The 13,596-nt window shown below is 36.0% G+C and overlaps 2 protein-coding genes and 1 long non-coding RNA gene across 9 annotated transcripts in view; 2 read left to right on the top strand and 1 right to left on the bottom strand.

The window, feature by feature from the left end:
* LOC148732714 (uncharacterized) overlaps positions 1-6,856 on the top strand; it is a 19,707-nt gene extending 12,851 nt beyond the window's left edge. For 2 of the 4 annotated variants that reach the window (XR_015999660.1, XR_015999661.1), the window contains exon 3: positions 1,718-2,015. This is a non-coding gene — a long non-coding RNA (uncharacterized LOC148732714). Of the gene's footprint in view, positions 1-1,717; positions 2,016-6,744 lie in introns of those variants that run through there. The other 2 variants (XR_015999659.1, XR_015999662.1) reach the window with 2 other exon arrangements.
* Positions 1-7,914, bottom strand: part of LOC148732713 (IQ domain-containing protein H-like) — a 16,580-nt gene extending 8,666 nt beyond the window's left edge. For both annotated transcript variants that reach the window (XM_088755966.1, XM_088755967.1), the window contains exons 1-11: positions 7,776-7,914; positions 6,044-6,160; positions 5,565-5,674; positions 5,264-5,314; positions 5,008-5,089; positions 4,480-4,605; positions 3,926-4,003; positions 2,436-2,510; positions 1,741-1,794; positions 1,144-1,207; positions 489-517 (exon numbers count right to left, since the gene is read on the bottom strand). In XM_088755966.1, the coding sequence (XP_088612092.1) occupies positions 489-517; positions 1,144-1,207; positions 1,741-1,794; positions 2,436-2,510; positions 3,926-4,003; positions 4,480-4,605; positions 5,008-5,089; positions 5,264-5,314; positions 5,565-5,674; positions 6,044-6,160; positions 7,776-7,835 (846 nt within the window). In that variant the 5' untranslated portion in view covers positions 7,836-7,914. The remainder of the gene's footprint in view (positions 1-488; positions 518-1,143; positions 1,208-1,740; positions 1,795-2,435; positions 2,511-3,925; positions 4,004-4,479; positions 4,606-5,007; positions 5,090-5,263; positions 5,315-5,564; positions 5,675-6,043; positions 6,161-7,775) is intronic.
* On the top strand, positions 7,426-13,596 carry LOC111344034 (alpha- and gamma-adaptin-binding protein p34-like). Of its 3 annotated transcripts, none has more exons than XM_088755980.1 (9): positions 7,426-7,531; positions 8,258-8,457; positions 9,328-9,430; positions 9,701-9,796; positions 10,126-10,206; positions 11,105-11,215; positions 11,825-11,932; positions 12,017-12,066; positions 12,327-13,596. In XM_088755980.1, exons 2-9 carry the CDS (start codon positions 8,260-8,262, stop codon positions 12,423-12,425), a joined length of 846 nt encoding a protein of 281 aa, XP_088612106.1. In that variant the 5' UTR covers positions 7,426-7,531; positions 8,258-8,259; the 3' UTR covers positions 12,426-13,596. The 3 variants fall into 3 exon arrangements, with proteins under 3 accessions (XP_088612106.1, XP_088612105.1, XP_088612107.1); XM_088755979.1 differs by lacking the exon at positions 7,426-7,531 and adding an exon at positions 7,907-8,124; XM_088755981.1 differs by lacking the exon at positions 7,426-7,531 and adding an exon at positions 7,966-8,124 and having other exon boundaries at positions 8,236-8,457.

Genomic DNA, 13,596 nt, shown 5'->3' with positions numbered 1-13,596 from the left:
TTTGGATGGGAGGGAGGAGGGGGTGGGTAAAACATACAGGGGACTAATATTATCCTGGCTGCTCACAGCAACCTATTCCCCTGCCTCTGATACATATACCTTGATGATCAAAGATTGATGGTTAACAGATGTTTGCATCTCTCTCATCCACTTCCCACACCCACTAAGTTTCTTCCTCACATCTTTCTACTCCCCTCTCCCTCAAACCCCTCCCACCCCTGTTCCCCCAGGCGCCCTCCACTAGAGAGCAAATTATAATCTACCAGCCTCAACCAGTACCTGATAATTAATATATACTTAGTTACTTAGTTCATCACAATTTTCTGATGAAATCTCTTGTTCAATGATTTCTGAAAGAAGGTGATTGCCAAATTCTTCAGGCACTCTCTATTGAAGCTTTAAAACTCCCCAATAAGAAAAACAACATACATAAATTTGTTTCATTTGTCATCTACTCATTATCTAACATTTATAGTTTGTACTCATACCTTAACAATTGTGAGGTTGTAGCCCCCAACTGCAAGGATAAAAGACAATCATTTTGAAAAGCAACATTTACAATGAGGTACATGTAATAAAATTCAAGGTACACTGTATAATGAGAACAGTATTAACCAGTTCCCTTTCAAATAATTTATGATAAATGGCATCATCATAATTATGCTGATCAGTAAAATATTTTACCAAGTATGTTACATGACTTGTCTAGTATAAAACATATACATTGTTTATTGTAGTATTAAAAACGTACCAGACCTCTGGGTCAAGACTAGAGTCAGAAAGTTGTGAGCCATACATCATTAATTTACATGTACATTACAAGTTTAGAGAAAAAGTGTGTGCATTGTGTGATTCAAAGAAATATCCATACCCTCTGTGAGTCAAGGTGCTAGAAATCCCAAAGGAAGAGGGGGAAGGCTTACTGTACAAACCACAATATCCAGAGAATAAAATTAATCACAAAGGAGGGGACAGGGGGGCACTGAAACCAATTAAAACCAGAGATGGGAGGGGTTACTGGTCGGAGTGAGTTACCATATACTTCTGGAAAAAGAATCAAAAATAAATATTTCTTACAGTTAAAACTATCAGAGAGTGGACCAGTTATTCTTCCTTGAGAGAATCTGATTGAGATTTACATACCTCCAACAAAATCCTTTGGAGGAGGCACAGTATTCCTTGAGAATTGTTGCCGGGCTTTATGGAGCTGTATTCAGTTAAAAAAAAAATAGTAACTTTGTGTGCTGTGGTAATCAACATAGTTATCAGCCAATCAGTGCCAAATACCACAAAGGACTTCAAGAAAAACTCTGACATTAATGTCTTTAAGATGTACAGTAGATAATAACTGAAATGTGCAGCACTTTGCTGTTAACTTCAATTCAAAAAGCCCTCTGGTCAGTAACTGTTTGTACGTAAATAGGAGAGAACATGGAAAACAAATATAACATATCGCTCGATGTATTAGTGAAGGCACTTTTATCAGAAACATATATTGAACCCTTTGACTCCTAGGAGTGTCACTGGAATCTAATTTCTCTTTACATTACTATCCCTGAATCAAACATTTAGATCACAAGATTTAGAATAAAGGGAATAACCAACAAATAAAAAAAGCTCTTGATCGTTAAACAAATTCTCCTTGTCAGAACTATAGTAAATGTATGGAGAACAGTATGGAGAATATGCATACTGGTGTTCTGGTGTAACTCAACAGATCAAAGAATCAGTAAAACTCACAGGAGCCTGATGATGTTTAACAGGTGATGGCTGGAGAGTGAGTTCTGCTGCAGGCTGTCCAGGGAAACAATTTGCCAGAGTTAGCCACTCAAAAGATTTAAAACATGTTTTAAAAAAATCACTGTAATCAGTTTAGCCTACATAACATACAGTGTATGACTATAACATGCAATGCAATTACTCAGAGTAGTTTATCAATAAGCAATTGAATTGTAGCTTGATGTTACAAGTCAGAGTTACTGTCATACTTACAGGCATTAGAGATTACAAATGAATTTTAAAATCTTTGTTGTATAGTTACACATGTACATAAAACAGTTACTGTATATAATTATTGATTACTTTGCTTATAGTTTCTAGTAAATGTGGACAAATTATAAATAATGAATGGCCCAAGAATTCCTGCTGTATCATAACTGCATTGTTTAAGGGTTCCACGATGAGTATAATGTACTCACTAGGTTTCCCCTATAATGTTTGACAAGCCTTCAATCATCATTTATATTCATGAACATTCTGCCACCCAAAGAAAATTCTATGAAGTCCAAATTTCTCAACTGGTACACAGTAGTGCATGTAATTAAGATTTCAATGCAGAAAGTGCAGATAGACACAGTGAACAATTTAGGACAAAATATGAATTAGTATTTACATTATGGATTGTACAAATCCAACATGTATCTGAACATACTTACTGGTATCAGCCCACGCTCTATTAGGCTCAGAATTCCCTTTTGTGCATCTTCTTCTGTAATTGGAGGAGGAGTAAGCTAAACCAAAAGCACAAAAAATCATATAATTAAGTTGGTATATTTAAATTTATTAAAAACCAGATCATTGAATAATGCAATTCAAGACTAATTTTATTGGCTTGGCCATTATGGTATATAAGCCAATATACCATAATCTAATATCTGTACAGTGTAACATCCAGTTTCTTCTTAAAAAAATAAAGTCAAGATTTGTCTACTATCTTGGGGTCATTTTTTTTAATATTCCACTTGCGCTTGTTGGATATGAGATGATTATAGCCAACGAGGCGCGTAGCGCCAAGTTGGCTATCTATCACCTCATATCCAACGCGCACTTTTGGAATAATTGTTAAATATGTACACGCACAAATGCAAAACAAATTTTAAATGAACAACACTGTAATCCAGATGCAGGTGAACTGTTATTTTCACAATAAAGCTTCAACAAAGTTCAACTGCATGTCTCCATGCAAGTCTAACACTTACTGGGTGCTACCGGTACTATAATCAACAAAGCTATACACCAAATGCAAATATGGCATCCAATTTGAATTGCCATTGTTCTCGACTGACTATAGCCTCTCACACATGTAATAATCCTTTTATGTTTCCACGTGAAGACGAGGCTAGTCAGTCCAGAACAATGGCAATTCAAATTGAACGCCATATTTGCATTCGGTGTATAAAGCAATAATTATGTTGGGAGTGAGGCAGATTTGCTTAAGGTTCTTCAGTTTACAATAAGGAGTACAATTAACACAACAAATGAAAAGTTTAGCTCAGCACAATTGTTTTAGCTGCATGCATGTACAAAAAGTGGAATCATGCAAGCAACTAAATTCTAATCTTTCAGTTAGCATGATAAAGTAACAAATTATAATATTATAATTAAATAAAAAAATTAAGAGCCACAAAAAGTAGACATTTGAGAGAATTAAAGTCCATTGTACATGTAGAACAGGGATATAAGTGTAGCAATCAGTTCAAACAAGATGCTGTGGTACTCCCAGTTACTAGACTAAAATTTTAATGTTTTAATGTGCAAGAAAACTTCAGTTTTTCAATTTTGGTGTTTAGTGCAGTTTGTGGATTTTTCAGTTTTTAGGATTTGCACGGTTTTCAGTTTTTGTCGAAAATACTATCCGATGTGGTTATGCACCTCCAATTGATGATCTTGAATAGGCATGAAATCTCTGTATGCATCACTTGTCACCACTGTATCCAATTGATTAGTGTTAAGTGGTTTTGACAGTTTTGCATGCGGTTTTTGGTTTAAATGAATTTTTTGTGGTTTTGTACTTTTGTGGTTTTGGATTAATATTTTCTACTGTTTTACGGTTTCTAAAAGAGCCCAAATAATTGTCCCCATTACTACTGTGTCCAAAGCATGTTGTACTTCCAGACAGATAATATTGCAGAGATATTTGACTTACAGAGGGGTCCAATCTATTAGCTCTTGGTAGAGTGCTGATTGGTTCAACAGTTGAGCCTGTGACAACTGTGCCAAGAACCTGGAATGTGTCCAAAAAAAATCATTCTTACAATTAAAGTAGTCAGACTGGTATCATATATTTATCAGATACTACTCCTCCTCCATATACAGAAAGGGTTTCAATAAAATCCATATACATACAGTCTACCTGACCATTAATTAAATTAGGACCCTCAGCATGTATGTTAAGATTTAAATACTAAACTGAAAGATACAGTCTGATCTATTGAAGGAGTGGTGCATAAATGATTGTCACTATTAACATTTGTTTTGCTTTTTCATTGCAAAACAAATAAATTCCATGTTGCTGTGGGTTTGTTCATAGATCACAGAAGAAGACATCAAAATGTGGTAACAATGTCAATGACACTAAGTTAGTTGATGCCCTGTGTGTCATATATGGAATACGTAATGGAAAATACCACAAAGAAAATTAGTAGTTATCAATTGATAAGAACAAAAAGCTTGAACTGCCTACCACTTCAATTAACAAACCTGAGCTGGTTGTTCATGTTTGTCCACAATGTATGGAAGAGCAATACCATATCTTTCACTTAAGATGTTTCTTGCTTCCGGATGAGCTGGATTACTGAGGATTTTTAAATTTCTAAGATCTCTAGCCTGAAAAACAAATAATTATTAAAATTATCACAAATATTGATGATGCATCACAGTATGAATTTGAATAATTCAGGATTGTCTGATAATTTTCAAGCACTTGCAGCTTAAATAAATGTACTGGGAATTACTTGACTATTTTGTTTCCATGTTATATTTCAAAATCAGAGAAAATTCTCTGCAGAACAGTGCATGGTGATTTTCCAACAAAATTGGTCTTTCACATCATTATACTAAGTAAATGTACCTGTATATAACTATGTAAGATAGATTTCTGTGTTACTAAGATTTGACACTACTCCCAATTCCTAAAAGTGTAACAATGCTCAATACAGTTAAAAGTTACAGGCTGGGTTCATTAATTTTCAACAGACAAGCCATCAAAAGGTGGGTTTGTGCATGTACCTGTTTCCCAGGAGCAGGGGCATTGGGTCCTGGTTTGTTCCCTTCTTTTGCAATTGCTATTGGCTCTAAGAGACTCCTGAAACTGGAATTACAAAGAGATGAAATTTTATACCATTATCCTATAAATCAATGTACATGTACTAGATACAGTTTATAATGCTAGGCAAACATCATTGTCTAACAAAAACATTATTAGATGGAAAGGGTGCTAATGTATTAACTTGACATAGTTTGATCAGATTACAATCAGACTAACCTTGTTTTTTGTGGTGAAGAGTTTCTCTTAAATGCTACCATACGTTGATTCCTTTATTGAAAAAGATAATTGAATAATAAATAATATAATTATATAGAATGGGATGAAGAATCAATAGATTCTGTTATCCACTGCCTCTTAAATTTTTAGGATAATAAAGTGGATAATGTTAAGCTTTCTCAAAACATAAAAACAATTTTGTATTCAATCTTACAAGTACTGAGCAATATTGTTCAATACTCATAATACATGTTCATCTAAAAAGAGCATGAACTGTTACTATAACTGTCAAAAGACATACCCTACAGCCTCTTGTTGCTTGCTTTTTGTTGAACCAGTCACTGGTCCTTCAAGTGATGGTAAAGTTAACACTTGGTTATTGGTGGAGTGGATGATCTGCTCAGCTTTATCCTGGTGCATCAAAAAATAGTAATTTTAACATCCTCTTATATTTAACTAGATAATGCAAAATGATTGCAGAAAAAAGTAAATTATCCAAAGAGTCCACACAAGTGTAGAGTACCCTTTGTGACTATCCCTGCATAACATGCACTTGATGTGTGTGGGATTCCCACCCACTGCACATGCAAAATAAGCAATTGCCACACATCAGTACACACACCTGCATGTACAAAATTATGCACACAATGTTCAAGTAAATCAGGCAACCAGAGCTCATCAAATGCATTTACTGAGACTAAATTGCATGTAATATTAAAACAAAAAGATTAAAAAGCTAAAATATAGAGAAACAACAACTACAGCAGCCATCAAACTTACCCTGACACTTTGTTCAGTTCTTTCAATAGCACTCTCAAGCGTTCTGAGGTCAATAATTTCAGTAGAGACTCCTTGCGAAATAATTTGCTCTTTAAGGTGTCGCAGATCATCTTGCACCTAAGAAGCAATGTTTAAAGAAAATCAGAAGTTGAGACATACACAACCCTTGTTATGTTACCAACAGTAAAAAGCTCTATTGACCCTAGTAGTGCACATGCATATTCTCTATAATTGTTCTTCATACATTTCATAAGGTGCCGACAAAGAGAATTTGTTTAAGAATCAAGAACCTCTTAGAGTTAGTTGGGATTGTTTCCTATATTTTCATGATCTTAATGTGTGATTCAGGTGTGTTATTATAGGGAGAAATAAGATGCTACAGTAATTCAATCCTAAGTCAACCTCCAATTAGAAAGAGAACAAAGGTTACCTCACTTGAACAACGTTAACCCAGCCCTCATTTAAACACCACAGATACACTGCTTGAATTGATGTTTTGATCAGTATTATTTTGAAATAAATTGAGTAAATATTGGTATCGTTACCCTTGTATATCGTTATACACATTTGACCAATAGGTCCATCCTGGTGAAGTTCTTCTTCATTAAATACAATGAATATATGAAGTTCATATATGAAAAAAAAAAATATATATATATGAACTTCGTATATTCATTGTATCTGATTTATCACTTTCACAGGTTTATTACGAATCAACTTAACGGCCTGCTCCCAGTTGGCTTGTTAGCTCAATTGGTAGAGCGCTGCACTAGTATCGCAGAGGTCAGTGGTTCGAGTCCCGTACAGGCCTGATTTTTTTCAGGTCTGATTTTCGCTATTGCATAAATAGCGCTATCTACTGCGAGGATCGTGCATCATACATTTCTTCTTCATTGCTATAATGCCCCATGTTACCCAAATATGGTAAGGGGTTACCAGTAAAAAATGAGCAGTCAGACTGAGTACAAATGGGAACTCAGATTTTTCCTTCAAATAACTGAAGTCAAGATCCTACATACAAGGAATTTTTTAGGAGAGAAATTGAGCTTGACAACATTCTTAGCCATTTGTTTCTCTACTATCAATACTATTAAGTGCTGTACAACAAATAAATTTACACGTAAAGCTACATATACATGTATGTAGTCCGTTCACTATCAAACAGTGTAACACATCTACATTACCATGGACAAGCTTTAAGCAAAAATACCACTACAACATTCGCAGTGAGAAAACCAGTAAAGTAAAAAGTTTGTTTGTCTGTTTGTCGATTCCCCTTAGTCCAAAATTTCCATTTCAGCTGTTTTTTTATTAACGCACGTAATGGTAAATAATGGATTTCTTAAGCTTAGTAATTGGTAAGTATGAATGTCTAAAATTTAGTTAAGCCATGGAATTTAGCTGCTGATTTATGCTCTCCTGAAACCTAAGGTTGATCTCTTGGTTCGAAACGAGGAAAAAAGACTTAACGTCTGAAAACGTACAAAGGTAAATACTAGCTAATATTTAAGCTGTGTTTAAACTTATTTGCAACTGTACCCGGATAATATCATCCGCAGAAACAAGTAAATTCTAAGATTCTCGTAAAGTTCAAGATCCTGATCAATTCATAAGTTCAGTCAAAAGGAGGACAGGGAAGACAGAGCGTTAAAAAGTTAAAAGTCATAGACTTCCATTCTACTACTGTACAAACTTCTTCGCAGGCAGAAGCACAAACTTAAAAACTCCTTACCTTCACAAGAATTTCTCCGATATCAGTCGGTCCTGGCTGAATATCTGTCAAAGAAAACATGTTAAGTGTGACGATTTATACTTAGTAGACCAGTTGATAGCTTTTAGTGCTCATGAAGTTCAAAAGACCGCCATTTCAGGGAAGATTGACTTTTGGCGTCTCCTTCTCCAAGCAACCATGTTGTAAATATCTCAAATGAACACGCAGTGCTCAAAAGATTGAGCCAGCGGCACATACACCTGTTTGATTCGTTGTTATGTAAATCGAAAGTCCAACATGGCGGATGACATTGGCCAAGTCCTGGTAGTCAGCTGTAGTTCGTTTCTTTCCCCTGAAGACATTATTCGTGGTAAAAAACTTTCGATATGAAAAATTCTTTCGTTGCAGGGAAGTAGCTAGAAATGTGTTCATTACTTATACGTTGTCTCTCGATCGTTTTAATTAATCCTCGACTTTATAGAATCCCATTCCTCCTTCGACAGAAATGTGTAAGACAGAAATTTCATCTCCAAAAGAGCTATCAAATGGCATTTTGAGTGCATACCAATGGAAAATAGAGAATAAGTATTATACAGCAGATGTACAACTCTGTGCATGTTCTGTGAGCTCTATCCCTCCTCAATGTGAGTTTGCTGCCAACATGAACTTCCAGAGTGTCATTATTGCGTTTGATCTTAAAGAGGTAAGTCATTAGTAGTGCATATGATGATATCTGCGTTTTAATCTTTATTGTATAGTAGAACTACAGCTCAGGATGTAAATAATTATTTTTCCAGTAGTAGTGGCTTTGAAATTTAGCTTGTTTAAGACAATATTGGCCCCATAACTCCAATAAGTGTGACCAAGACAGAATTTCTCACTATGATATCAATACAATATCAAGCAAAAAGAATGATGGAAATAGAGAAAAAGAGCAATTGGGGATATTATTAGTTGATCCAAGAAATTTATAGCAGACACTAGGGAGAATTGCCAACAAGATTCTAGGAGGGAAAGGGTCAATGGTTTTACTAGCTAGTCATATTTGAACTCCAGTGTTGCCTCTTGAACAACAGTTTAACAAGAAATTTAAGAAGGAGGCTCCATTTATATGTGACAATCAGACATAGCAAATCTATGGACATGTTGGCTTTGCATGCTCATTAATTTTCATGGAAAAGATAATAATTATGTTTTTGTAGCATAAATGTACACATGGACACAATGCACCTCTCTTAAATAGTGATAGTACAAATAGATAAAGGCTGATAGTTTCGAAAGAAACTATTTGGGGCTGCATCGGTGGGAGTAACGGAATAATTTGGATATATCAACAAAGTTGAAGTGGTAAATTGGCTACCGTAACGATTACAAAAACTGACGTTTCGAGCGATAGCCCTTTGCTCCGACGACGGCCAATTTACCGTTCAACTTTGTTGATATATCCAAATTATATAATACAAATAGGTTTGTTTGTAAGAGTTTTGTGTTTGATTGACACCCTAATCATACTATTTATGTAGTATGGAATACAAATAAAGATATGTAAGTGCATATCATTTTTATTTTTCAGAAATCAAGTTTTAACAATATGAAATCATGGCTGCCATATATTAAGAAACAGGACCCCTCTGTGTTACTACTACTTAACTCTGGTAAAGGAGACAGCAGTGAAGGTACACAATTATCACTTTAGTAGTATCACCAACTATATTTTCTTCTTTTATTTTCTTACCAGAGTGAAATAGATAGAAATGAATTACTTGAAATGTGTTTTCAAGGCTGAAAACTCTGTCAATGAACATAGTAAATTCTTCTGTACTATGTAGATCAAGTTCACATGGAGAACAACTCATTACAGAATGTAAAAGTAAAAATTTGCTACCTTTGCAATCAGAGTTACTCTTATTACTCTGATCATCTTTTCTGTGTGTTTGAATTTTTAGAAATCTCTAAATCAGAGGTAGTTAAGTGGTGTTTGGATAATTCATTTGAATACATTGAAATGATTTCTGAAGAAGAAGAAAGTGAAGATGAAGAAGGTAAGGTGAAAGTATCCTTTCTGAGCCAGACATGTTATCATCCCTTTACATAACAGTGAGAAGGCTGTGGTGCAAAATCTGTTTGGTTGAGAACTAGTTAGAAAGGAAATCTATGCTAGCTTGACTTTTCCTGACATTTGGATTTGTGTTCATACTCAAATAGTGACCAAAATGAACATGGAATTTTATTTACGTAATTCCTTTCCATATAATTAGAACTTCTTTGGACAAGAAAGACATATATGTACAATCTTACAAATAGTCTGAAAATACTTGTGTAATATGAACTTCATACTAAAGAAATTAACAATTGTACTGATTGACTGTAGATGACTTTCGAGAGAAGATTGGGATTGATAGAGTGGTTGAGGCTCTTCAATGTGCAGAGTGGCCAAACATGAAAATGCAAGGTTGAGTACTGTAACATATTTAGAATATGCAATAGTGTTAATTATTTAAGAAATAATTGACATAGTCAGGGGTTCCATTAAGGGCGGGGCACTGGGCAAATTGACTGGTTGTGAGGATGGATTTGCCCACCTGGTTTGACCATCTAGTGTAGAGTTTAGCCTAGAGTTTTAGTAGAGTTTAGTAGAGTTTTTTTTGTAGAGTTTTTCCAGCTGGAAACGTCAGTGAAACCCCTTCGTAGTCTTTATGGTTTCACAGCAAGCATCTAGGGAAAAGGGGAATTTTTCAAGATCAGAGAAGTCTATATACTTATATCTCTTTTAAAATCTGACATCTATGTCAGAAAGAAGAAATATACTTAGTTTTTGCAACAAGAAAGCTACACCTCTACTTGACAATGACATCCGACAATGTCCGTCAAAACATCGTAGGTTTCTTTCACTAATTTTTGTTTTGAAAATATAAATACTGCTGAATCATCAATTAAGATCAAGAGAATAAAAGAAATGATCGCCAACCAAAGAAGCTTTGACTTTTAAACAAATTCTCCTTGTCAGTACCAAAAGAAAAGTATAGAGAAAAGTATATATGTAGAATATATATACTTCTAAGACTCTGATGTAAGGTTGTAAAGAATTAAATGACTCCTACACCAATCTGTTTCGCATGTTCAAGTTGCAAAAGCACAAAAATATAAGAAAGTTCATCTTCAGCTCCAAAATTGCATTAAAAAGAAATGAGAAGTCAACTTTTCTTTATTTGAGTGGTAATGATCAATGTGTAGTGCGCAACACATGGTTTACCTTCGGGGGCAATTATCTCAGAAGAAACTCTCCTGCTGGCTCATCAAGCCAAAGGCAAAGCTTTAACTGTCTTTTTGCTTTTCTCAATTATCTGTAGAGAATTCACGGGGTCATAAAAGTTCTGAAGAGAATCAACAGGCAGATGTTGTCCTCAACAACGACGAAAAACTAAACAGCGACCAAGCTGCGGCAGCCGAGCGGCCACCAGGTTTGTTAAAAGAGGGTTTGCTTGTACACTTAATGATCCGAGTGGATTCAATTGGAAGCACCTGGTGTCAACACAATCAAGCCACGAAAAGTGGCAATCTGAATGCCTGGCGAAGCCACAGAAAACTTCATTGAAAAAAATTAACTTTTGATCTGTATTTTCCTTAAAAAATTTTTGAATGGCAGGATGTGTTTTCTTCCTCTAACTGTGCAAGACTTCGTTTCAGAAGAGCATATTTTGTTTACCAAACAAGTGCGTAGCTGATGTGCTGTTGTTGATCCCTTTTTCACACCTCGTAGTATTTGGTGATTCAAGTCATTGTTGATTTGTATAGGACGGCTAGCAACAGGACAGAGACTAAAAACGCACGTGCTGTGCTGTAAAGAAAAGAAAAGGCTCCTTAAACCTCAAAATTTCGGACCGCACAAAGCTTGTCGTTACCAATAATGATAGTAGAAATACGAAGGGTCTAAAAAGGTCACTAAAGAAGATATCTTTATCACCAAAACTTTCTTAAGAGATGGTCTCAAAACTGGTGCCGAATGATAGGGTTGGTATAATTCCTTGCGCCAATGAAGTATTCTAAGCGAAGAATTTATTTTCCCCCAGTCTTCCCTCTGCCAACTGATGATCTCGAATTGCTTAGCTGCCTCGCCAGTGATGGAAACGACAATGAATCATTTGAGGAATTATTTCAAAAACTAGCGGTCATGAAGGGTAGGTAAATTTGAAAATTTTTAATTATAGCGTTGCAAAACTACTAGACTTGAAAATCACCTTTCTTTTGAATCTCCTTAACAGAGCGCGCATCGTCTCTTCCAGCTACCGAACGAAAGGATTACGCGGAGAAGGTAAGGTGCAACTAATGCAACCTGCGTGGCGTCTCATCGATGTGTCAATTTGTTTTTTCTCGTAAATATATACTACTCGTTGTCTCCAGGGGAAGGTCTTGATTGTTAAATTCTCCTTTTCTCCAACTTAGAAAATGTATTACGAACAGTATGGAGAATATGCATACTGATTTTAAGGTTGCACTCTACAAAGCCCGTAATGCTGAATCATCAATATCGAAATTCAGCGATTCATATTCTTATATGTTGTGTGGCGTCAGGTGGCCATTGCTTTTTGGCGCGCCTTGGGCGGAAGTGAAGAAGAAATTGCTGGGTTAGGCGAGAACGACGGCGACAACAGCGAAGACGGAGAGAAGTAGATGTCTAGAAGGCTGCTCCGGCGAAAACTGGCAAATATAAACTACATTTCTCGGTGGAACATGATAAAGTAGCCCATGTTTTTTTATTGATCGATGCATTGGTGCTTAGTGCAAATCTCAGACATCATTATCGTCATCGGTGACGGATATCCTCTAAGTTTTCACGCCTTTTTTTCTGTGACTTCACTGTTTTTTAATGTCCAAACAAGACGATGTTTGGACTGCTTGAGTAACTTCGATAACTTGGTGCGTAACAACAAAGATTCCTAAATTAGAAAGTGGGCAATAACTACAATGTAACTCCCCTCCAAGAATAAGATAAAGCAACGGAAAAAATACGAATACTGAATCCTTAACAAGCGAAAACTCTTCAGTACAAGGAACAGGAAATGTATGGACTGAGAAGAGCGCCTCACAACGAACCCCTTTTGCCGGTCACTTGGCTGATCACCTCGTTATAGTAGCAGTTCACTGTTAAACATCTTGGTATATGCTTTACCTAAGGGAGCCGGGTTAGGTACAGAACACAGTTGCGGTGGACGTCTACTCGTATAGTGTACTAGTGACTCCTGGTTTGAAAGACAGAATTCGCTACCTTCAGAATATGATGTTTTTCATTTTATGGCCGTTGTATATATATATCTTATTAACCAAGCGCGAGGGCCGTATTGGGAGAATATCGGCCCGTGGTCTTGACAGTACGGACCGAGCGCAGCGAGGTCCGTACAAAAAAGACCGAGGGCCGATATTCTTCCAGTACGGTCCCGAGCAAGCTTGGTTAATAAGAGATTTATGATACGACTGAAGTTCAAAGGGACACAAGTGCGGTATCATTTGGGACCATTCGGGACAGTGCCCGGTCCAATACTGAGAGAATATTGACCGACAATAGAGCATTTTGATTGGTTGATTTTAGTTATTGGCCCTCTGACTTCCCGAGTCGTGTAATAAATAGAGGTATAAGTAAGAGTGAACGTACGGGACCAGAAAAGGTAGCCCCTTTAGGAAGGTGGTCTTTTATTTTGAGAGGTAGAACTATTAAAACTCCGAACGGCTTTTTTTTTAACGGTCTCATAAATTCTTTGGTAAGCAGAAGCATACCTGTAACAATTGTTCGCAAAATCTCCCGAGACGAAGAGCAATCCCTTTAAATAAAATGTTGGCAATTGTA

Source organism: Stylophora pistillata, chromosome 4 (genome assembly GCF_964205215.1).
Source record: "Stylophora pistillata chromosome 4, jaStyPist1.2, whole genome shotgun sequence".
Classification (NCBI taxonomy): Eukaryota; Metazoa; Cnidaria; class Anthozoa; order Scleractinia; family Pocilloporidae; genus Stylophora; species Stylophora pistillata.
The sequence above is the reverse complement of the archived record's forward strand: the minus strand, read 5'-3'. Positions and strand labels throughout refer to the sequence as shown.

Bases quoted from the DNA above. Each gene is read 5' to 3' on its own strand.
- LOC111344034 (XM_088755979.1), top strand. From the start codon at position 8,052: ATGGCGGATGACATTGGCCAAGTCCTGGTAGTCAGCTGTAGTTCGTTT. The intron at 8,125-8,257 runs GTAAAAAACTTT...CTCCTTCGACAG, and splicing joins CCCTGAAGACATTATTCGTG to AAATGTGTAAGACAGAAATT. The intron at 11,216-11,824 runs GTTTGTTAAAAG...ATTTTCCCCCAG, and splicing joins GGCAGCCGAGCGGCCACCAG to TCTTCCCTCTGCCAACTGAT.